Source organism: Hoplias malabaricus, chromosome 1 (assembly GCF_029633855.1).
Source record: "Hoplias malabaricus isolate fHopMal1 chromosome 1, fHopMal1.hap1, whole genome shotgun sequence".
In the NCBI taxonomy this organism is placed as follows: domain Eukaryota; kingdom Metazoa; phylum Chordata; class Actinopteri; order Characiformes; family Erythrinidae; genus Hoplias; species Hoplias malabaricus.
Window position 1 is genome coordinate 58,928,245 of NC_089800.1, and position 25,465 is coordinate 58,953,709.

A 25,465-nucleotide genomic window follows, 5' to 3' on the forward strand; every position below is an offset into this window, starting at 1 on the left:
AACGTCTGTTTGAGTGTTTGCTCCCAGGTCCCCTTTCACTTGACACTCTTTCTGGTGCACATTCCTTGCTCTGATGCAGCTCTTTTTAACTCCTAAAATTTAAGTGTGTTTTGGTTGTTAATAAAAGTAAGTGAACAAAATAAGCCATTGGTTCCAGCATTAAGTCTCAGTTTCTAGGGCTCTAGTCCCCTTGTTTTCTTCCTTTTTGAGTTCCTCATTCTATGTCTGTTTAGCTCTTCTTTGGTTCTTCCCTTGGTGCCTCAATGAAACAATTCTGGTCTCATGATCAAGGATGTCAGGGTTCGGCTCCCTTACTGAGTGAGTCACCACATTGCATTGACAGCTCAGCCCTTTTCTTTAGTCAGTATTTAAAACATATGACCTCAGATCATAAGACACAACCACTAAGCTGAGCATTGTCCTTTTGACTCCAGGTGTTCTGTTACCAAGTATGAGCAACTTGGTGTTCAGAAAATGACTAGTGTAAAGATTAATGACATCCTATGACTCCAGGCAAGTCATTCCTCCCAATCACCTCTCCTGGTTTCCCAGTCGTTGTCAACATGAGCACTGAAATTCCCCAGAAAAAACAGACAATCTATCCAGGGGACCATACTGTGCATAGAGGAGAACCCAACTACATAAGGCAGACACCTCCTACTCCAGCTTCTTCCCCAAGTTAGGTTATTCCATGTGCCAAGAACCAGTTTCCTCAAGTGGCTCGTTTGCTGCTACCCTGTGCCTGATAAGGGTGCCGTACCATGCTTATCTAAATCTTGTGGTGGGTCAAAATGATTCTCTCAATTTGTTTATTTGGGTTGTGGTTGTGGGTGTGGGTTGTGGGCTGTCTGGCCACCAGATTCTCTGTACCACTTGGCTAGACCTGCACTCCAGCCCTGTTCACCATGGGGAAACCCTACAGAGATCTGAGACTTCCAACTTGGAGGTAATTAGATCTCACAATCCCTAATGCCACAAAAATATCCTGACCCAGGAAGGGACTTGGAATAGTCCACCAATCAGACTAATCTAGCTGTGTCCTGAGCAAATTTCAATCAACATAAATTGGTTCATGAACCAGGAGACTTCATTCCTAGCTGGAACCAAAGACGAGTTGGTCCTTCAGCATGAACCACAACATCATCTGTAGGCGTGTCAAGCTTAAATTCCAGAAAAAGCCTAGAGTGTCAAAGCGTTGGTTACCTCACTCCACTGTTTACGAGCAGGATTACTTGGAACTCGGCAACACAGACATGTATCATATCTCACTGTGATCTGTCCATTTATCTATCGCACTGGCGCTGAATTCTCCAAGCGCCAGCAATACTCCCCATGATGTATCCTGGACTGCCATCTAAACTGGTGCAAATATGGGCCAGATCACTGTTTCCAAGAATCAGGAATGCAACCAGTTCAAGAATCAAATTACAATACAAAAAACAAATTGAGGAAATTGTCCTTTTTTACTATTCAGAGTAGCTTTTAAATTTTGAATTAGAACGTCTCAATTTAAGTAAAACTTTTTGGGACACATTTAAACATGACAAAGCAGCATGTTTAATTCAATCCCCTTTATATACCTATTTTGCAGGTGTATAAAATCAAGCAAATAGCCATGCAATCTGTCTTACTTACATTGGTAAAGGAATGGGTTGTTCTAAAGAGCTCAGAAAATTCAAGCCTGGTACTGAAATATGATGCCACCACTGCAACAGGTGTTTGTGGGGACTAGGAGGAAAGAAATGTAACAATCAACTGTGAGTAGCATTATTGAAATGTAGACAATTTTAGGAACCACAGCAACTCAGCCAAAGTTTATTATTGATTTAAACGCTTTGTGGTGTGGCATCACTTAGCATTGCATGAGACACTGAAGGTTTAGGTGTGATTAATGACTTGATCATTTCCTCTGGCTATGAGAGGCACAACATCTTTATTGTCCCTTCACAGGTTTTAAAATGCTTATTTCTGCTGTAAGGATGATAATGCAAGTCTTGTCCAGTAGAAATGGAGATTAAAAGCTAGTAAATTCATGAAAAATTGTGGCTCTCATTCACACTTTTTGCAAGCACAGGTAGAGGTGTAGTGACATATATAAAATATTAAAAAATGAACAATATCTATATAAAAAAGTATTTAACTATGAAGGTCCAAAGTTCTTAAACTTGCACTCATTTGTGTAGGGGTGTTTTTTTTTTTTTTTTTTTAATTTGCCCTGGCAATCTGAGTGTCAAAAGGATGGGGGTGGGGTGCAGACAACTCCCAATGTCTTCAATCTGTATCGCAGTTCCCATGTTAAACACATTCTGTCTGTATTATATCCTTTTTTTTAAGGATAAACATCATCTCCAGGAAATATAGACACATGCAATCCTGTTTCAGGGGCATCACAGAATCATTTATTTCATGGAGACTTACAATAATCTTAATTAGAGCTTAATGTGTAAAACAGACACATCTCTTGTATCCAAAAATGGCAGAATCTTTATGTCTGGTCCTATTTGGGAAATTGTCACACTATATAATGCTGACATTTTGTAATAGACAGGGAATATACGTAACCTTAGTACATGATAAAGCACCCCATGTGGCTAAATGCTTATTTGTGTCAATTGCAGATGCTTTAATCTAAGTACTAACAGATCCTTTTATTCTGGTACAAAGCACCTGTGAAACAATAAATACATATTTCATGACAATATGACATAGCAACACCAATGTCAAATGGTGCCTAGGCCTCTAGATAAATTTGGGAATCTTACAGACAAAACTGCACTAAGTCTGTATTCAGTGTGTTTTGTCGTATGAAAAGATTTTCATTGATATTATGAGATGAGATTGAACATTTTTGGGAGCACTTTAAATTGAATATAGATTTAATAGATATTCCTTAATAATACTTGAAACCTGTACATTTCCAGTGACACTCAAAGAGCTGTGACAGATCTACTACTGTTTTCAGTTACTTTAAATTCAAAGTGAGTGTCAGTTTCTAATTAATTATGTGGATAGTCTAACGGCTATGGCACGCTGCTCAGCTATGAACCGATTGACAAATTGTATTGGTAGCATCTACCATGATATGACATAATTCTGGTGATAATGATAATTTATTCAATAAAGGCATCAGTAAACGGCTAAAGTGCAAGTAACAGACAATAACTTTATTCCCTTGCAAGTATATGAATATGCACTTCACAATCATTTGCATAATTTACTTAACTACGCTAAATCTCATGGCCATGTCGCTATTTGGGGGAGTTAACTGCGTTAGACACAGTCACAGTGCCAGTCTCCTTCTGTAATGAGCCCTCAGTAATGCAACTGTCCTGCTGTATTAAGTGTGGCACTTCAAATTAGTAATCTGCAGACTAATCCAGACTTTAATCACTGCTCTCTGAAGACTCTCCTCATCAAGTCAGCTTCAGTATTTGATGCTCCAACCTGACAGTGATCACAACAGAGACAGCACTGAAAGTCTCAGACAGTGATCAGCCTGAACCTGTAAAAATGCCTTCTATATGGTGAAGGTTTGGAAGCCAATGGGGCCAATATCCTCAGTGCTTTCCTTGTAAAAACTTGGACAAGAATTAATATTGGCTGATACGGCCTCCTCTGTAAAAGTGAGAGTTGTAATTGATTTTCACTGAGCTATTCTCTCAAACAATGGACTAGGAAAATAAATCCGAGGAACAAACACTTTGGCAAATGCTCCTTTGGTGCTCTTTATTTAGCGGTTTCAACAGGAAATCCCTAAGGGAAATAAATCACTCTGAATAAAGTCACTGAATCGGAACAGTAATTTCATCTGTTAAGACTTTTTCTCTTTTGTTTGCAGTGTGGATGGTAGATTAAATCCTGTAATAAACTCATTGAGGGAGCGCTCACATGTACAAACAGCAGCTGAGAGCTCAACAGATTCTCTAATGGTGTTTTTATCAACCATACAGCAATTGAAAAACTTTTCTAAATTGCATTAATAGTCAATAAACTGCAGCAGATGGGCCTCTTTCTCTTACCATGGTCTGTGATTTGGCACTGTGCGAATCTGAATGGAAATAGATTATATACTGAATGCTCAATGGGATGGAGAAAACAAACTCCTGTTCATATGTTTCTGCTTTAAGTGGAGCCATAGTGAAATATACCATAAGAGCCGTCTAAAATGAATGCAGTTATGTAAGATAGACTTTCTGCATCATGTTGACAAGTGTAAAATGTAGAAGGCAAAAAGTAGAATGTAGAAGGCAAAAAGGTTAAAGGTTACTTAAGACAGGTGTGTACCTTTTTTGGTATTTTTGCTGGACTGTGAAGCAACATATGGAAGACGACAAAGGCATCAATCTTGTCCCCTTAGATTCATTGCAATTCAGTTTAGTTTTTTAACTGTTCATTGCATAATTAGAACAATTTAACTTGATGGTACTGGTCACTGAATGAAAGAATGGAAAAATATCATTCCATTAAAAAAATGAAACTTGTATATTATACTCATTCATTACACACAGACTGATATTTCAACATTTTTCTTTTAATTTGATGATTATAACTGACAACTAATGAAAACCCCAAATTCAGTATCTCAGAAAATTAGAACATTATGAAAAGGTTCAATATTGAAGACACCTGGTGCCATACTCTAATCAGGTAATTAACTCAAAACACCTGCAAAGGCCTTTGGAAATCAAGGTCCCAGAGTCTGGAGGAAGAGAGGAGAGGCACAGAATCCACGTTGCTTGGGGTCCAGTGTAAAGTTTCCACAGTCGGTGATGGTTTGGGGTGCCATGTCATCTGCTGGTGTTGGTCCACTGTGTTTTCTGTGGTCCAAGGTCAATGCAGCCATCTACCAGGACGTTTTACAGCACTTCATGCTTCCTGCTGCTGACCAACTTTATGGAGTTGCAGATTTTATATCCCAACGGGACTTGGCACCTGCACACAGTGCCAAAACTACCAGTACCTGGTTTAAGGACCATGGTCTCCCTGTTCTTAATTGACCAGCAAACTCACCTGACCTTAACATCATAGAAAATCTACGGGGTATTGTGATGAGAAAGATTAGCAATACACCAGACCCAACAATGCAGAAGAGCTGAAGCCACTATCAGAGCAACCTGGGCTCTCATGTAACACCTGAGCAGTGCCACAGACTGATCGACTCCATGCCACGCCGCATTGCTGCAGTAATTCAGGCAAAAGAAACATGAAAGGTATGAACATGTACAGCACTCAGTACTTAGTTGGGGCTCCTTTTGCCCCAACTAAGTACTGAGTGCTGTACATGTTCATACCTTTCATGTTCATACTTTTCAGTTGGCCAGCGTTTCTAAAAATCCTTTTATTGTGTTGGTCTTAAGTAATATTCAAATTTTCTGAGATACTGAATTTGGGGTTTTCATTAGTCGTCAGTTCTAATCATCAGATTAAAAGAAATAAACCCTTGAAATATATCAGTCTGTGTGTAATGAATGAGTATAATATACAAGTTTCACTTTTTGAATGGAATTACTGAAATAAAGCAACTCTTTTATGATATTCTAATTTTATGACCAGCACCTGTGTGTGTATGTGTATATATGTAAGCAACATAAGCAATGTATTCAATTCACAGTTCTTTAACATCTGGCAGGAAGTCAATCCCTGCAGTTGACTCTTTCACCATTTGTCCAGTCTGTGACTGACAGCTCTTTAGTCCCTTGGACAGCACCTCTGAGAATCAATGTCTTGCATGTCTGAAATATCTTTTGTTGTGCTGATGTTGTGTGTGTGTGTGACATTGCTCACTTTGACCCTGCAGACAGTCCCCTGAGAGCACTTAACCTTGCTTCAAAGAGGATCCATTACGTGGTATGTCAGTATTGCCATGCTTCTGCACCACCTGAATAACACTTGATTCCTGTCTTTGCTTTCATTACAAATAACCAAATAGCATTATGGATATCAAAGGTGTAGAGAACTGTTATATTAGATTGACTTAGCTCTATAATTCACTCTCTATGATGGCAGCAGGTAAAGCCTAGGGGGAAATTCCAGGATCATTTACAATAAATAATATAAAATTCAAAGCATATATATCTTCATATGGTACACAAACAAGGCAGGAAAATGGCTTTTAGAAACTCCCTTATAATAACTCAATACTCAGGTTCATTAGTGCCATTTTCATACGGTGTAAAATAAATATTAACACCCTTTTAATTAAAAGTGTGAAATAAACTTTTTCAAGCAAATTTACTTGGCTCAAATTCTTGGTTAAATAGTGGATTCAAACTATGATTATAAGCTCTCTGGCTTAACTTTTTAGTCTGTTATGACAATTACAGATTTGCTCAGTCAGCTTTGTCTTATGTGCATTTTCTAAATATAAATGTAACACTGAAGGTGAAATTTAGTGACCAGACCCTACACTTTAGGCTTCATTCTCTTATTTGTTTTAAATGGAAGACAGAAAGGCATGCTGTTCTGGTCCGAGAGTGCTGGTTACTTCTACTCACTTGATTTTAAAAAGGGGCAGACTCGGGTCATATTAATCAACTTTCCTTGTCCTTTTCCTTTCCAACGAGACCTGCAATTTGTGCTTAGGGCTGGTTTCCATGACTCTAATCAAAGGTACACCTCAGGAAATGACAGCTAGCATCTTGTTTCCAAGCTTGATAACAGTGCAAGCTTTGAATGGGTTGATTACTGGCTGTGAGAAGCCCGCACTGTGCTACAGAGTTGGAACAGGATTAATATTTCCGGTGAGAGCTAATATAGAGGTTGTGCAAATTTCCCTAGCTGTGTACAAAGTGTTGAAGATGCGGTTTATTACAAATAGACATAGGCATTTATTGTTTTGTTTTGCACAAAGCTTTTAATAATGGTTTTTGGAAATTAAAATGCAAGCCTCATATTATGCGAAGCAATATTATGTTGGCAAATAGTGCAGTGCTCTACATTAAGCAATGTTCTATAAAAAGCATACTAATTTTACTGCATATAAAGGACTAAGATATCCATGTTGTAGCTGTCCATCCTGAGAGCAAAGTGCATGCTTCCTCACAGTTTTGGAAAGATGGATATAGATGCATTCTGGTGTGTTTCTTGCAGCCAAGAGATTAGGATCTTATTGAGCTCAGCCGGCCTAAGGGTAATAAAGAAAAATGTTCCAAAAATGAATGCACTGCAAAATACACTTATCAGCCATAATATTACTACCACCTTCTTATTTCTACATTCACTGTCCACTGACTGTGCTAACAATTGTGATAACAATTTCTCCTGTAATAAAACACTTAAGACATTTAACTTTTTAATATTTTGAATATATACTCTGCCACACTGTCACACTTAGACAAAAAAAATCATCCATCTACTCTTAAAAAGTTCTGGGGAAAAACCTATACTAGGCAATGCCATAAAAACATGATATTATTCATCACCCAAAATAGTTGCATGATGTGATTCAAGTACAAGACATAATTAGCTGTGACAACACTAAAAAAAGGAGAAGGTTTGATTTAAAAACCACTTTGTACTTTGATGATTTTGTAGAAATAAATCACAAAACAGTTCAAACAAGAAGATGCCAAAGAAGTGGAGGAAGGCGCTGGGCATAAAAACTGATATACAATGTGAACATTTTAACAAGAGTGTAAATCTATTTACAAAAATGTATCTTTTAAAGTAATCAATGATATTCTTCTGACATTTCTCCATAGAACCCTTTTTTGTATTTTTAAAGTGTATGTAAATAGCCACTGGCTTAAGGGGCCATTTTGAAAACTACAGCATTGTGGGAAAATTCAGTGTCAGCCACCAACAAACTGAACATCTACAGCAGAGCGTTGAGGTTGAGCAAATAATTTAGTTATAGGGAAGTCTCAGGTCAGCTGATTAAAGATGTTTAAATCAATGCCTGTCCATTGCTGCCATGGTAATGACCATAATTAGACACACAGCTTGGCTATTATTACAGAGCCTTGAATCTTACTTAACCTGGACCGAACATCTAAGACAGACCAATCAATATGAACCACAGAAATGTAGTCTTTTTTTGTGGTTAAAAAGAATGCATAAAAATTCAAATGGCATTGTAAAATGCTTTGTTGCTTCTGTTTTGAGCAGTTTTTCATCAACTACAGTGGAACAAAACTTGAATATGCCCGAGGTGGAATGCCAGCAATTAGAAATCTAATGAATATTAGATTCACTGCATAAACCTTAGCAACGACTGATGGAGCCCACACTTGCAGTACTACGTCTGATATGGTACCTGCCACTGCTATCATCTGTCAGTTTGGATGTGTGGTGGAGGTTTCAGCCAAAAACATGCATCACTTCCATCTCCATGATTTGTACTACACTGAAGTCACTCACATAAACTGCTTATTTAATTTTCCTTTTTAAATTTTGTTTCATGAAGAATTATTTAAAAAAAAAAAACATTAACTGTAATTTGATACTTTCATATTTTACCTTTTTTAATTTGTGTATTTTAGAACCAAATAGAGGAATGTACCTTGATACCTTTCATATGATCATATGATCATATGATCATTTGCAAAATGTCTATCACTATTTAAACAGGCTGTTGTCATTACTGTGGCTTAAAACTGATGTAAATTAACTTAATTATGACTGAATGACCTGTATTGTCTCCAAAAGAGTCCAGGCTTACACATTGCTTTTAAATTCATTGTGAGTGGGCAGGATTAAAAAATGCTGTAGGCTGAATAGGTGTATGAATGTATGTGAATGAATTTGTGTGTGTGTGTGTGATATCACAAGTCTTATTTTTGCAGCTTAGTTTCTATACATTTACTGAATTAATGACACACATTTAAACTTTACCAGTGTTTAGACTACATTACTACATTTTAACTACTAAATTAATGCATTATTCTCAAGGCTATACAGCAGTGTGTTGGATCACGCCTTGGAAAACCAATGCCTCAGATCTTAAAGCAAGAGCACTGCAGACTATGGCTTTAAATCATAGTCAGGATTTGAGGAATTTCTTGTGGTGAAATGGATTCAAGGTTGGGTTGTTTAACCTTGAGAACAGAGGGTATTATTTATGAGATTGTTGGCAGCAGCGTATGTTTAAGCCTCTATCTTTAAGGAGTTCACTCTATAAAATCTGGAGTAGAACTCTACCTCAGATTTTGCATTAAGCTCTTAAGCTCTTATAATCAAAAGTGCTCCTCAAAACAAATGAAATTATGCCAGAGAAAACCTGACTGCTAATATATTATGTAAATGATATTCTTTTTTCATATGCCTCAGGTGCAGTATACAAACATAAAATAACAACAACGAAGGATAAAATAGATAGAAAACTGGACAGATAAAGTTCAATTAATGCAAATCTAGCTTTAAATTAGTTCATTTAAATAAAGCAGGATATTTCCTAAAAATAGCCAAAAAGGAGGAGGGGACAACAGCAACAAGAAACTAGACCTGTTTAGATTTGTAGTTAAATATGAAACTCATTCATTCATTATCTGTATCCCTTATCCAGTTCAGGGTCACGGTGGGTCCAGAGCCTACCTGGAATCACTGGGTGCAAGGCGGGAATACACCTTGGAGGGGTCGCCAGTCCTTCACAGGGCAACACGCACACACATTCACACACTTTTGAGTCGCCAATCCACCTACCAGCATGTGTTTTTGGACTGTGGGAGGAAACCGGAGCACCCAGAAGAAACCCTCACGGACACAGGGAGAACACACCACACTCCTCACAGACAGTCACCCGGAGCGGGAATCGAACCCACAACCTCCAGGCCCCTGGAGCTGTGTGACTGCGACACTACCTGCTGCGCCACCGTGCCGCCTAGACATGAAACTAAACTACATAAATGCAATTAATCAGAGTAGCGTCTGATGGTTATTTGAATGGCTGCTTAATATGTAGCCAGATAAGCATCATGTCCTTGACCTGCTTACTAATGTCAATAGTTTGCATACCTCTCCATCTGGGTCCAATGTCCACAGTCCTCAATGTGAGCCCTCTTTAAATTGGGAATCTTGAGGGAAAACAAAAACAAAAAACATCACATTGAAAATCATTAAATCCACTGAATTAGCTCAGATGAGTAATAATGCACTATGTATTAAATTGTTTTGTTTCATTTATATTGTAAAACAAAGTTTACGGTTGCACAGTTAACTTACAGTATTTTCCATGCCAGTGCTAAAGCGGGGCAGAAGAATCCGGTCCTTCCCTGCAGTCACCATCAGAGCCGGCATCAGTATCTGCAGGATTAAAAAAATCAGTGTAGCGATGAATGTTCTAAAACATATTGCAAACTAACTGCTCAAACCTGATAAGAACAGTAAGGAGACAGTTTATTTGTTTGCTTCAAAAATATAAATGAGTGCCCACTGCGAGGTGGAGCCCAGCAGCTCCAGATGCTTGTTTGTGGTCTCCATCCACTGCATAAAGAGATATGTTTGTTAGAGATGTAGCGGGTGCAGCAGACTACTTCATGCCAGGCCTCTCAGGAGCAGATGCTGGGAATAGGCAGAGGAGGCCATCTGTTGTGTTTAGAGTGTTGGTTATGCTTAATGCCATGCACGTTTGCTATAGTGCAGGAAACTGGGGTGTTTTTGACAGTGATGGTGTTGGAGATAAAGTACACTTGCCTTGCCCCTTGGCCTGGAGCACAGCCAACGCCAGTTCCTTTCCACGTTCCTGTACCAGTTCAGAGGACCCCTTGGACACAAAAATCCCCTCAGAACAAAGTAGTACTTTATATTTATGCACACCTGATCACAACATCAGTTGAAATTATAACTTTACTGTAAGACAGATATTTGAAATGTAACCCCCCCACCCAACACACATTCAGGGTTAGTGGCTGTACCTGGAAAGATGTGTCTTTTTATTTCTGAGATTTTAAGTGTATGGATATATATAAATATATACTCATACTAATTATTTACTTTCAGTGATAATTTATGTGCACTATAATTAATATTATTTGTAAACCTGTTATGTTTAAGTAAAGTGGTTAACATTGTGCAAAATATATTTTTAGGCAATCCAATGCTAAAAAAACATACCAAACTTTAGTGTGTGTGTGTGTGTACCTGAATCCACTTTTAGTGTACTGCTGAACATAGTACTGAAGTTCCTTCTCACTCAGAATTGCACTTCTAGGAATGTCCTCTGGGAGCCCAACAAACAGACCCCCTGAGTGTAAAGGAAATGAAAATAAATGACAATATAAACCCATTGGCTCCATTACAGGAAAAGGTGATGCATGCAAATAATTTTGTGTTGTGATACAGTAAATGCTGGATAATGTCCTTTAGAAAACAAGTGTCACTTTTCACAATCTGTTCCTACAACAAGCAGTGCAATCTGAAACAAATATGCAGAAATATTCTCTAGCCCAAAGCTCATCTCAGATGGGGAGAAAAAGAGTGGAAACATGTGCTGAGGTCAAATGAATCCATGTTTCTGCTTGTTTTTCAAGAAAAACAATCCTGTACCAGAGAATTCTATGCCAAAGACCAAAGGACCATCCACATTTCTGCAAAAGCCAACATCTGTCATGGTATGGGGTTCATCAGTGCCTATGGCATGGGTGAATTGCAAATGTGCATTTATTGGAATGTTAGAGAGACAAACACTGTCATCATAGTAATGTAATTTCACTAGTTCATGGTTATTTCAGCAGGATTATTCCAGGCCTTATTCTGCACAATTTTTAGTTGAATAAATATTAAAGGGGCCATATTATACAAAACTCTCATTTTTCGCCTGCTTTTTTATTTCCACTTGGGTCTCTATTGCTCCTATAAACACTCCAAGTGTGAAAAAAATACATCCATACGTTTTGAGTCAGTTGAAAGATTTGTGTCAGGAATCATATGCTTCTTTGAGCTGTTTGGATGGCTCCCGGGCGGCACGGTGGCGCAGCAGGTAGTGTCGCAGTCACACAGCTCCAGGGGCCTGGAGGTTGTGGGTTCGATTCCCGCTCCGGGTGACTGTCTGTGAGGAGTTGGTGTGTTCTCCCCGTGTCCGCGTGGGTTTCCTCCGGGTGCTCCGGTTTCCTCCCACAGTCCAAAAAAACACACGTTGCAGGTGGATTGGCAACTCGAAAGTGTCCGTAGGTGTGAGTGAATGTGTGTGTGTCTGTGTTGCCCTGTGAAGGACTGGCGTCCCCTCCAGGGTGTATTCCCGCCTTGCGCCCAATGATTCCAGGTAGGCTCTGGACCCCCGCGACCCTAAAATTGGATAAGCGGTTACAGATAATGGATGGATGGATGGATGGCTCCCTTATTGTGACAACACAACAAGGAAATTTGCATAGAACCACCGTGGCACTACCCCTCACCTGCGTAAATGCGGGACGGCTGGGGCGTGGCCAGCAACAGCTTATTTGCAAACTGCTCTTTCTGAAAGGGACTAAACCTAGCAAGAACAGAGCTGGTGAGATTCTATTAGTTAGATTCTATTCTAAATTGTTTAAAAAGATGTATAATATGTCCCCTTTAAATACAAATATATTATATTTTAAGCTGTTATGACATTTTTACTTATTCTGAGTGCTGGTTTATGCCCCTCACTATCCTATACATGGCAACACGTACAGTAAAATGGCATAGATTCTAAGGAGAACAGCTTTTCTTAATATTTTTAAATGGTCATTACAGTTGCATTTTGTAGTTAGCAGGAAAATTATTTTGCATACATTCAAATATACTTTCTACTTCACCTTTTTTTAAGACCCCAGAAGAATCCACAAAGCGTTTGTCCTGTTATAAAAAAAAACACATTTAAATATATTTTACAGAAAATTAAAAATTGCAACAGCATTGTGGATACTGTTTCTGACATTACTTCTTTTAGCAATGTTTAATCTTCACCTTGTGATGACACAGGCTAAGAGAAATGATTATTCTTTATCATGTCAGCTTTAAAGTCCATAGTGAATGTTAATAGTCATTAAATATCTGACTGATAGAAGATATCTGAAGTTAATTAGCACTTCCAGATATGATCTCTCAAGTCTTGGATTAGCTGCTACTATGTGAGTCAGATGATATCAAACCCATCACACACCGTTGCCCTCCTAATAAAACCTCGGAACTTCAGCTCCAGGAGTAATAATCTCCACACCTCTTTGTGGAACAAATGGCATTTGAGGGTGCAATTTGTGTGTGCTTGTGTGGGAGGAATGAATGGTAGCTGTAATTAATGTAGAGCATTCCTGTGAGGTCTGGTTGCTCTGAGATGGCGATTTCCTCTGTTTGACAGGGGCAAGTGTGAAGATTAAAGGCTACTAAAAGGGGAGGGTCTCTGGTCAGTTCCCCATGCTCCTGGCCCACACACTCATTAGGATGCACTGTGGCTGTCTGGGCCTGGCTGAGTGATGGTCTGGCTGGTCAGTAGTGACTCATTATTCCAGCATCAGTAGCCCGGATGAAGAGCCTTTATCTGGCCCTCATTATGATGCCAAGTCACTCAACCACAGCAACGAGCTGCTCTTTGATCTCTATTAGTGCTGCTTTCTGATGTCTATGATAAACCTTGTAAATATGGAAAGCCTGTCAATGCCACTTGTGGTAACGTATACTTCTCTTGTGCATGCACTCTTGGCTGATCAGAATTAAGGTTGCTTGTAATGCAGATGCACCTTTTTTTCCACTTTCACAGTGGTTTTTCTTCAATTTTTGCTGCTATTCTGAGATATGCCCTAGAACCTTATTCTTGCCCATATCTGTATTTGGTCTAATTTAAGGGAAAGTGCTTGGACAGCAACCTCCTCTTAGATGGCACTTCTCTGACTAAGCAGTATTTAGTGCATGTCGTTTAGTGCAGAGCCCCATAAGCACTTTAGAAAAGAGGGCCCTAAATTAAGATCTAATCTTTGTGATGTGAAACTAACCACTGACCCTCAGGAAATTACACATATTCTGTGCTTTCTTCACAACACAGTTTGTGTAATAACAGAGAATGTGTAAGTTAAATATAAGCTCAACAATTTTTCAACATTTCTGCAGCATTTATTCATTGTGAAATAAAGTAATTGAGATGTTTGATATGAAGAGATTCACTGTATTTACTGGCTATGATTTCTTTATTGTGAAGGGGATATGAATCAGGGGTGGTGATGGATTATAATACACAAAAACTGAACAACTGAATTTACAATTCAAAGTTGACATGTACATCTGCATTAGTATTTGTGCTGTATAGCAAAAACTCTATAGCTGTGCTATTTAATATTATTTCTAGAGTATTTCCCTTCTCTTGCACTTCAAATTAAACAGAAAGATCTCTTACTAAAGTGTTTAGCAGTTACAGCTGTGAAACAACTAACCTTTTCAGCAGGAAGTTTTACTGAAACCACAAAATAAACCTAGCCATTTGAAATGACGATAAACAGTAAGTTCAAGTTAAATAAAGAGGTAACACTAAAGAGATTATTCAACAGTTTATATTCCATTAATATTTATTATTTATTTCCCTTTATTTATTATATATATTTAATATCTGTTTCATCTTTAATGTAGTGTTAATCTTGTATATTTATTTATTTTTTATTAGTCTGTGATTATTCCTCTTTTCTTTTGTGAGTGTTGTTCCGAAGTCTTACTGTCTCATCACTGGCAGTAAACAGCAGATTAAACGTCCTGGCCAGGTTTTTCTCCAGCTCAGCCTCTGCTACACCCTGTACAAACAGAAAGGGAAACACATTCTTTGTGCACTGTTCTCATACAACACGGAATTATTCAGATAGTGTGTCTGATAAAAAAATGTAATCTTGTCAAAAAGGCAAATATTTTTAACATGTAGGTTTGCTTAGGCCAACAGTCAGGAAAATGAATGTAGAGTAACTTTTTACTTTAGTTTCTAAATGAAGATAAGTGGGGAAAAATCTCAACCCTATGGCTTGCATGAATATACTGGTCTGACAATGGTTCACATGTGACTACACTACTAAGTTAATTAAAGCTGATCATACAACTACGATCTTGTTTGCCTTTTTATTTTTGGAAGAAGATGGCCCCTCTGTATATTTGCCTATGTTATATATATATATATATATATATATATATATATATATATATATCTGATTCTGAATGCAAAACATTTCCTTAGAATGTATTAGACCTATCGTCATGACAACAAACACAACACAGTAAAAACACTCAAACAGTAATCCAAAATACCGAACTAAAACTTCACTTTTCTAACGAATACGCATATTCTAATGAATATTTTGAATGATTCTAGATTCTAGAGAAATTTCCAACCAACAAATGCCTTAATACGTATTTACAAACTTTTGCTAATGCAGCATCATTGGGCAGTTGGACATTCGTGGAGTGAGCCCAATTTACAACACCTTACAGGCCTGTTTTTTCATTATTTCAGTAAAATGTATATATTTTCTTTGTGCACTACAGAAAACACCATTTAAAACATAGTACAATATTCTATATTACACAATTTAAAAACAAAAAAATGAGTTTGAATATTTTTTTCTTCACTGTGTTACTCACAGGCTCCTGGAAATAGAGTTGATATTCAAAAATTGGCACAGACTTCAGTCTATCCATTGGATTCGTGTTTGGATCCACAGGGAACAATGGAGTGTTAAGAGAAGCCACAGCCCTTAAGCAGCAAAGAAAAATCACTTGAATATCAACCAGGTAGTTTAAAACATGTATGTCCAGATGAAAAGTGTATTTCAACATGTGAATTCTAAATCTAGTATACAATATACAATATAAAAAAATATATATTGAGCAAAAACTGACATCTGTAAACAGAAATGCTGTCAGACAGAAGAGTTAGTTGCGTGTAGATTGTAAAGGACTCCATACCTCAGTCTCTCTGGATGGCACTGGGCCATGTTCCAGGCCAGAGAACCACCCCAGTCATGGCCCACCAGAGTAACCTGAGCAATGCCCTGTGTTTTATAAAGACGTTATTTACACACTCCTCAAACAACCAAACAACTAAGTGGAAAAAATGAGATAAATGAGAAAGGTATTTTTTTTTTGTTCAGTTTTTTTCTTAAGAGAGATTCATTTTTCACAGAATAAAATCATCTTACCTCACCCCAGCCCCCTCCCAAAAATAAATAAATAATTTCAACGTCAATATAATTCAATATCTCAATTTACTCTGGACAATATTTACTCGACTAGACAACCAACTGCAGTGGCTAATTAGAGGATAATGAGGATCCTCAGAATAGGGTGACAGTCCTTCAACCCACCCTTCCCCTGATATTGTCTTCCCCTGTTATTGTAATAAATTTAAATGTTTATGTAATGGTTTAAGCTTAGTCCCAGAGTACACAGCATTTTGAATTGTGATTATTCATTGAACCACCCCTAAATGTTTAACTGCACGTCAATTTCAGAAAACATTATAATATTTATTCTGTACCTTATTTATATGTCATTATGGATCACTGACCAACTCACTCGTAAGTAAATGTGTACAATTTTCCCTTTTGCTAGGGTATAATTATTTTAATTATTATAATAATTATTTTTTGTTTTTATCCAAAGCTTGTTTTTCAGTATTGGAAATGTCAAATAAATCAAAAACAAAATAACATAATGAAAGGCTGTTGTCCTTCTTACATATGACAGTAGTCATTTTAATTTGAATATCCCTTGAAATATAAAACATTTTGGGGAAATAAATGAGAACAGGATGTAAAGCATACACCAACATTAATTTGTCTGAATGTACAATGAAATTAATAAATATATTTTTACATTTAGAAAAGTGCAGAGGCTGGCCACATCTTAATTAATGGTAGCAATGTTACATTACCAGATGAACTTTATGACATAATATAGCACAATGAGTCACTTTACATATGATCTGTCACATTGCTGTCAGTGGCTCTTCCAGCAAAATCACCCAAAAAGTTGCCTCTCAGTCTACACAAAAATATAGAGTAAAGTTCCCTACTGCGGGTCAATGACATTCTGTATGCACCAAAGGTTTCTGGTTAAATAAAGGTAAATAAAGATGACTTTGTTTATCTTGGAAAAGGGAATGAACAATACTGACAAATGTGACAAATAGTTCTTCTTTTTTTTAAAAAAAAAGTAGGAACAGGAAACTATTCTTCTGTCAACAATACAGGATGCACCTTACAACATTATTGAGTGCAAACATATGTCTCCACCACACCTATACATCTTTTAGGTTACTTCTGTGATATCTTGACCTAAAGTACAGTGTTCTCAACAGAACAAACCTACAGCAATAATCAGTATGACATTCCAATGCAAACATTATGCTTTATGGTGGAGAGCTCATCAACTAATCAGTAACTGATACCTGTAATGATCCTGATTCAACACAAAATTCCAAACATTTTATGTATAACCCTTCCAGAAGAGTAAAATCTGTTACTGCAGCAAAAAGGGGCAAACTACCTATTAATACTTCTGCTTTCAAAATAAATTTTGGAAAACCCAATGTGTATAAATGTAGGCCCTTAATCTCAGATTAGATTTTTCTTCTGAAACATAGGTGGGGGCTAGACATGGGCCAAATGCCATGAGCCGGGCTTGACACTGGTTATTGCACAATTTCTGTGTGCCAGATGTTGGCCAAATGTCGATTTAACTTAGATTTGTTCCATGTCACACCTGATATCTGGCCCATATCAGGTGAGGCTGTGGCTGAGTTGAGGCATCCAGACTCACCCTGAGTCAATGTCACCACTCAAGGTTAATTATGGGTCATAGGAGAACAGCCATTCTGTTGTTATTAAAAATGTGATTTTTTTTTCTTTTTAAACAGTAAAACATGTTACAAACTAGTAATTCATTAACCGATTATCCAGTTTAGGGTTGCGGTGGGTCTGGAAGTTGGGAGAACGCCCTGGTGGGGGGTGCCAAAAGAGAAACTGTTATTCCTTAACTTTAAGTCTTAAACAAGGATGAAATCTACTCTGACACTCAGGGATCTGAGTCAGCAGTGAAAGGCAGGCTCAAGTGATACTGAGCCAAGAAACAAAGTCCAGCAGCAAACCTGCTCTCATAAACATCTATTCATGCCTTCTGGTCTGAACATGAAAAGAAAAATCTTTGACCAAACATGTATTCATTCATTCATTCTGGAACTGGGGCAGCTGAGTTTGTATAGCAAACACATGAGAAGGAATCATAAGTTAGCTTATTCGTTTCCATACTTTACGTTTATTGCACAGATCCTTTTTATTATCCTGGTTCACTCCATCTCATTCCCAAAGACACTGAATGGTGCTTCATCATTCCAAGAATGATGGGGGGGGGGGGGGACATGCCCCTCTAGCTGAGGCATGCAATTGAGCATGGTGAAAATAAGCTCACGTGCAGCTACTCTGAAGTGTCCCATTTCATTTGATGCTTTTCTATGGGGATTAAAGAATGTTTAAATGTGCACCGATTGTAGAGTTATATGGCTACATTTACAAACACAGGTGAGGTTTATAAACATGTAATTTAGCTAACCAAAATGTGGTAAATTAAATCAGGTGCTGCTGATATAATTTAGTACATCCTGCAATGACTTGTTTTCTTCAGGTGCTCCGGTAAAACCGGTGAAACCAGTCAGATATCATTGTATACATATTTTTAAAACCATACCTACCAACTGATCCAAAAACATCACCAGATCCTGTAAAACAAAAAATATAAAGGTTATATGAAGTCACCAAATATTTCTGGACACCTGTGCATGTCTTCAGATATCCTTGTATTAAGCTTACCTGTGAAATATTTTCTTGGGAGTACTCCTCAATATCTACAAAAGGTATTGGAGGATATCATCCGAATGAGCTGGCTTAACAGTTGATATTTAATGACAAATACACTAGTAAAAAAAACAATAACCATGGTAAAAGCTGCCCAGTATGGCACTCCTATGTCAGTTGAAACTCCCATAAGATTAGAAACACTGAAGTTGTAAGGTATTAAAGAGAAGCATTTCTCATCTTCATTCCCAGTATGGTTTCCTAATAATCATACAAGAACAAAACCAGAGTACCTTGAGGGAGGTGTTGAACATATTCACTGGTGATGGAAATTCCTGCTGTTTTATTAAATTGAATGTTTGTCACATTGGAACATCATGTATATAGAAATCTCTAGGAGAAACCACATGATGTTTGAAGCATGGGACTAAGGACGTATTGAAATCATGCCTTTAATCAAGTAAGTCTTATTAAGCATCATATAGTAGAACTTTCAAAAATTACTGAATCATTCATTAATCAGGAAGCCATCAAGGGGTACGGTCCCTATGAAATGTTGAAGTCTGTAACAATCGTAGCTGGTGAATTAAAGCTGAATATATTTTGTCATTCACAATTTTTTTTCCCCAGTCATTGTAAGTTTCGAATTTAGATTTTACCTGCTATTTTACTATATTAAATTACATGTTATGAGTGTTTCTTATATACTATTTCACTGGAAATTTATAAATACAGTACAAAAATAAGGCAATAGTACTATACTTCTGCCTTGAGGATTGTGACATTTATAATTCTTCTGTCATGAGAACCCACTTTAACCCTGAAGAAATCTACATTTTTGAGACATCTACAGGGAAGATCATGAAACTTTAGAAGACTTAGGGCAGGATTAAAATGTCACTAAACGATTGTCTTGTTCCTATAACAAAGGCCCTGGTGGTTTGAAATTCAGATGGTATTGATCAGAAGGATTGAGAGTGAGTGGCAGAACGAGACTAATAGGGTGCCACATTTCCAATATAACCATCAACATTTAGTAGTTTCAATAAAACCCTTGATTTTACTCCAGTCACACATCTAAGCATATTACGAGTTTTATGAGTTTTTATTATTGGAGAATATATACTATGAACTGACCTGCAGGAGCAGAAGAGTCACCATAGCCTTTCAGGTCTGGAGCAATAACCCTGAAGCCAGCATCAGCCAGGGCAGGAATCTAAGAGCAAGAGTTTTACGGGCATTAATGCCAACCCATTACAGCATGCCAATCTCCACACATTACATCATTAGCAGCTCAAGTTTTTTTTGTGGCTCAAGTTTGTGTTAGCTTGCTGCTGTAGTTTGGCTTTTCTTACCTGGTACCGCCATGAAAACCAGGATTCAGGAAATCCATGGCAGAGCAAAACAGGAGGCCCATCCCCCATCTCCACAAAATGGATCTTCACCCCAGGCTGAAAGAGTTTGCGATACAATAACTCACCCTACTGGTTATTGCACAATTCTTATTGTTTGCCAAGATGATGCACAGTGATCTTTTACTTTTCATTAATTTGAACAATGACACATATTCCTAAGAAATGTTTGAGTATCCTTAGAACTTGACTGAATTTGACTGCAGTTTAATATATCTGACTGTTAGATTATGTACTTGTGTGTCTGCTATATCTTGTGTGTCTACTGCAAAATTCCAGAGAATCTGCAGTAAGCAAAATGATTTTCATATGTACAATGGTGGAAAAATCTGAATTCCAATTTGATTGTACTCTTGCATGGGCACAAATATACCACTTGTGAAAACTTTTTTCAATCATTGTTCATAACAAGACAAAATCAATATAGTGGTTTAAAATAATTACTGATTTATGGTTCATTATTATGAACACATAAGAGATAACCCAACATGACTGAGAAAGAGGTGTTGCTTCACAAGGTTCTAATAAAATCATATTCAGAATTTTACATATTTTTAATAGGGGATCAATACTGAGGATGAGACCATGACAAAACAGTCGATAAATGGATAGTGTATTTATATCATTAATAAATATATTGGAAATATACATTTCCAAAATAATGATTGTATATGGTTTAGTCAGCTTTTGCTAACTTTTCAATAAAAGAAAATATATTTAAATGTGTAAACAATATGAATATTCATAAATAAACCCCATTTCCATAAAGGTGAGCTACTGTGCAAATGAAAACAAAATGCAATGATGTGCACCTCATTTTCACCCCACCCCCCATATATTTTTGCACATAACTGCATTCTGTTACATACAAGTTGCACATCATCCCAAATGTTTTAGAAATTGGGTTTGTATCATAACAGCCATAGGTAGACATATATCATCACACATGCCTAAGAGCTACTTAATGAAAGGAAAATTATACAAGCATCTTTATACAGCATGCTTTTACCTTGATTGTGACATATCCATGGCTGACCTCTTCGGGACCACAATAACGAGGTCTCGACTTATCTGTAAGCTGCAGATATTACAAAATACAGTCATTTAAATGTGTGACCTGCACTAGTGAGGTACATTATAAATCACAGAATTAAATGAGAACATGAACATGAAGCAATCTCTTGACCTTGAGAGTGTGGCACCAACAAACTTTACCAGCAGTCTCTGTCTTCTCACACAGAGGCCAATATCTCTAATATATTTTGAATATTAAATGTTGAAATGTTTAAAAATAAAATGTCAATACTTTAAAAGCTTTCACTTCTGATAATAAAAAAGAACATTTAAATAAAAGCTAAATGCTGCACACTTAATCTGATGAAAGTTCCTAAATGGCAATATGAATTCCATATTTTGAAATGTCAATTTCAAGAAAACAGTAAATCAACACAAGGGTTTTGATTTGGTTTTTAACAATGATTTTTGATCTTGTAATATACATAATTGAACATTCACTACCTTTATTCCTGTAAGAGTCTCAATTTTTTTCATTGCTTCACTGATATCAGTAACGTGAACAGTTGTCATGCCCAAACTCTCAGCTGCCTGCACACTCTCCTCAGAAACATCCACCCAAAGAGCCTACAGAAAAAGCCATTTAAAATTAGGTCAGCATGATGACCAAGGCACATTTAAAACATCTAACAATATCTGATCCATACTTGAGAAAGATTGGCTCAAAGACAATGTGATAACTACCTCATGGGGTTTAACCTGTAGTTTATCCAAGGCAGCATGGAATATAGCTGGTTCAGGGAGCTTTGCCCCAATTTGAGAGGATCGGATTACCAGATCAAAGTGGCGTTCTAAGACTGAGAAAACTTTAGCCATGCTGTCCCTCTGAGGAGTGTCATCAACCCAAATGTTTGCCAAGACACAGGTTAGCATGTCTTAAATAAAAAATAAAAATAAATTTTAAAAAATTATTGTAATCATCCTATAAAGAGTTTCATTCTAGAGAATTATTCAAAGCAGCAAAGCATTTAATTCCTCTAAAACAAAGATCTGTAAATCATGAAATGATTGTAAATATTGCCCATTACTAATCAAACCATTTAATATTGTATTACAATTCCACAATTAAATGATGCATATATTTTATAAACTGAAAGGCTCTCCTAACATTAACTCTAACCTTAACGACAATGATCTGTCACCAAGCAGTTCGTGTGAACATAAGCTACAGGTGAGTATTCATATATTCTGTTTGTTTAGTACACAACTTGCTCCACACCAGATATAAAGAACATACCCTGGTGTCGAAGAATGGCAGTAGCATTAAGAACTGTCCCATTGAACTCCACCTTCCTTATCTCATCAAATAGTTTATGGACTGAGAACTGGGCAGGCAAAGAGACTCCTTGACTTTCTGCCTCCTTCTGAATCTCAGTCTCCAGCTCTGGAAACATCTTCAAGCAACAGAACCATGAAAAAACTATAATGATTTATAATGAACAAAAAACTAGAATGAAAAGCATTTAAGAAGCACTAACTTCTCAGCGTGCAACTCAAACTGATCAAGACAGGTCAGAGAATTGTACTTTGGACAGGGCACGTCTGCAAAGGGGCTAAAGTTTTACCTGTGAGAGGGTGAGCTTTCCTCTTTCAGCACGAAACACAGCATTTTCATTGCCTGCCTTCACAATGGTGTTCAATATGAAATCCCTAGAGCAGAAATATTTATTATAATCAAGAACCAATTAGAGAAAATTTCAACAAACCAAGGTCCAGACAATTATAATAACGAACTTGCATTATGATCAGTACCACGGTGTGTATTCTGAAGCAGTATAGTAGCTATATCAAATTTGTATGCAACAAACAACTGAACAGGGCGGCACGGAGGTCCAGCGGGTAGGTGTCGCAGTCACACAGCTCCAGGGACAGTCTCGCTCCGAGTTACTGTCTGAGATAGATCTTAATTTACTAAATGAATAAGCCGTCATTGCCACCATTGCACTCCCTGGGAGAGGAGCCACCACTGTTATGCACTAGAAACTGAAAGAAAAATCACTTACTTTGAAAGATTAAAATCATTCTCCACTTTCTGAAAAGCCTTTTGAGGGTGAGGGGTGATCGCCCCACCCCACAGACCAAACAGCACAGCTTTAAACATTGAACCTGAATGTTGACACAACGTAGCGCGACACTAATGTTGAGAATGACACACAGTACGTGTACTGAGACTAATCTACATAGTTTTGGAGCAGGTTAAAAAGCAGTGACCCACAACACGGCCAATGAAAGCACAGGGGGCGGGGCTAACCGGAAGAAGCTTCCTTCCCCCAACAGTGATATGGAAGCAATCCTGGTTTAACTGTGCGGGACACAGAACAGTTTTACATAGATCTTATATTTATATATACATCAAAATTGGTCTTTGTAATTTAGTTTAACCTGTTCATAATTCCAAAAACTAATTGCAGTAATAACAGGTATGATACTCTAGTTTCTGGTTTTAAGTAAGATACTCTACTTCTTTTTAAAGATCAATTAAATCAAACACGGTTTTTTTTTGTAGTTTGGTTACAAAAATAGTATTCCCATGTCTCCAATAAACTAAATTAAATATGATAATTGAAGCATAGAGTTGCAAAAGAATAACATAGAAGTGAAAAACAAAAATTTACAGTGAACCTGGCTTCATCATTTGTTGTATTTAAGATCAGACCCTGGACTCTGTCTTAGTCCTACACTTTAAAAAATGTGATACTGTTATTGCAGGGTGGCACAAAAAAAATGAAAATACTGATTTCCCCCAACACCTGCTTGACACCTAAAATTTCCATCCGGTTTATTTGACTGATAATTATAACTACCAAATGATTTATCTAATTTTAGCCCAGCCCTCAGCTAGAGATATACAATTTCCCACAAATCTCCTTAGGTAATACCTACAGTGTATTAATACCAATGAGAAAACTATTTATTACTTATTTCTCCCAAACTGCCACAAGCAAGAGGCTGACCTAATTAACTTTTTTTTTAATGTTTTGAAATATCTGCATTTGCATGAGGATTGTTACCCCACCCCAACCCCTCGCTGAGCAAATATATTCATTGCTGTTACATACAAATTACATACACATTGTGTGGGTGTGTAATACAAATTCATTTCTTGTGTGAAGTTGTTTTAAATTGCCTCAACAAAAATTTGAAGAAGCCCCTTGTGGAATTGTTTTCTTAAATACTCATATAATACTGTATTTTATTCTGAATAAAAAATTAAATTGTACCAGGACCAACATCTCTAGATGTAATATGAACAAAAATATATATACTTGAGAATGTGATGTTAGGTTCTTTTTTGCCAGACTGTTAATCAAAATTTCCATTCCTCCTTTAAGGCTTCTTTTCATACATTTATTTGACTACACTGCAATATGGAATAGCTGAGGTATCTACAACCTTAGTCACTAGGCTATACTATACTAGGGGGAACCCTAGGAGGTTGACACGTTCCCTCTCACGCACAAATATACACACTCAATCCAACCAGCTACCCCTCATAACCCAAATACACAAATAACCGCCCAAACATCCCCAAACAACCTCGGATACAAATGCCACAAAGAGGAAAAACCACTTAAAACAGAGTAACAATTTGAATAAAACCCATTTTCAGTCAAAGGTGTTTACATTTTTATACATTCATTATACAATCACAAAGCCCTCCCAAACCGACCGGGTGAGGCGTTTTGCTTCTCTATTTTTATTAGGTAGAGAAATATTTCACATTTTATTCCGACAAGCCCCGCCCCCTGTGTTCTGATTGGCTGGTGGGTCATTCCTGTATTTTTTTCACAAGTCGCTGACACTTGAGTGTGTTATGCCAGAATACGGGTGAGATGAAAAAGGCTATGAACCCACCCAAGGACCACAAAGGCTGGGAACGCGGTATATATTTGTTGGTTCAGTATTCTCACTGAAACAGAACTCATTAGAAATTCAGCGCACCAAGAGGAGCTCGGACTACACTGAGATCAGCTGGAAGTGTAGCTTTAAAGGTAACGCAATGTTATGTGAATTATTGATACTTGGGAGACCGTTTTAAAGCTTCGCACTGGATCTTGACGTTTGTGAAAGAAAAGAACATGGGAGATCTGGCGTTCTTAGTGAAGACTTTACTGCTCTGCTGTTTTTATCTTTGCGAGGCTGGTAAGTGCATTAATTAACATTATCATACAGTGCGAATAAAAAGTGACATGGATTGAACAACACACAGTTTATGTAATTAATTGCAGGTCCAGAGGGAGGGGACAAACTTCAAATTACGAACAT

The 25,465-nt window shown here is 37.3% G+C and overlaps 1 protein-coding gene across 1 annotated transcript; it reads right to left on the reverse strand.

Moving 5' to 3' along the window:
• Positions 1 to 6,845: 6,845 nt before the first annotated feature.
• ephx2 (epoxide hydrolase 2, cytoplasmic) lies at positions 6,846 to 23,365 on the reverse strand. Its single transcript, XM_066668442.1, has 19 exons — positions 23,203 to 23,365; positions 22,765 to 22,849; positions 22,437 to 22,593; positions 21,884 to 22,074; positions 21,644 to 21,766; positions 21,135 to 21,203; positions 20,069 to 20,164; positions 19,851 to 19,929; positions 18,729 to 18,763; positions 18,611 to 18,637; positions 15,829 to 15,914; positions 15,505 to 15,616; positions 14,595 to 14,669; positions 12,711 to 12,750; positions 11,077 to 11,179; positions 10,630 to 10,699; positions 10,159 to 10,239; positions 9,952 to 10,010; positions 6,846 to 7,123 (listed from the first exon to the last, which is right to left on the reverse strand). Exons 1-19 carry the CDS (start codon positions 23,298 to 23,300, stop codon positions 7,039 to 7,041), a joined length of 1,671 nt encoding a protein of 556 aa, XP_066524539.1. The 5' UTR covers positions 23,301 to 23,365; the 3' UTR covers positions 6,846 to 7,038.
• Between the last annotated feature and the right edge of the window lie 2,100 nt (positions 23,366 to 25,465).

Excerpts from the sequence above, each read along its gene's own strand:
- ephx2 (XM_066668442.1), bottom strand. The coding sequence starts at position 23,300 with ATGTTTAAAGCTGTGCTGTTTGGTCTGTGGGGTGGGGCGATCACCCCT. Across the intron at positions 22,850-23,202 it reads AATGATTTTAATCTTTCAAA|GGATTTCATATTGAACACCA; the intron begins GTAAGTGATTTT and ends TTTCTGCTCTAG. Across the intron at positions 10,240-10,629 it reads GCTCCAGGCCAAGGGGCAAG|ATACTGATGCCGGCTCTGAT; the intron begins GCAAGTGTACTT and ends TTAATCCTGCAG.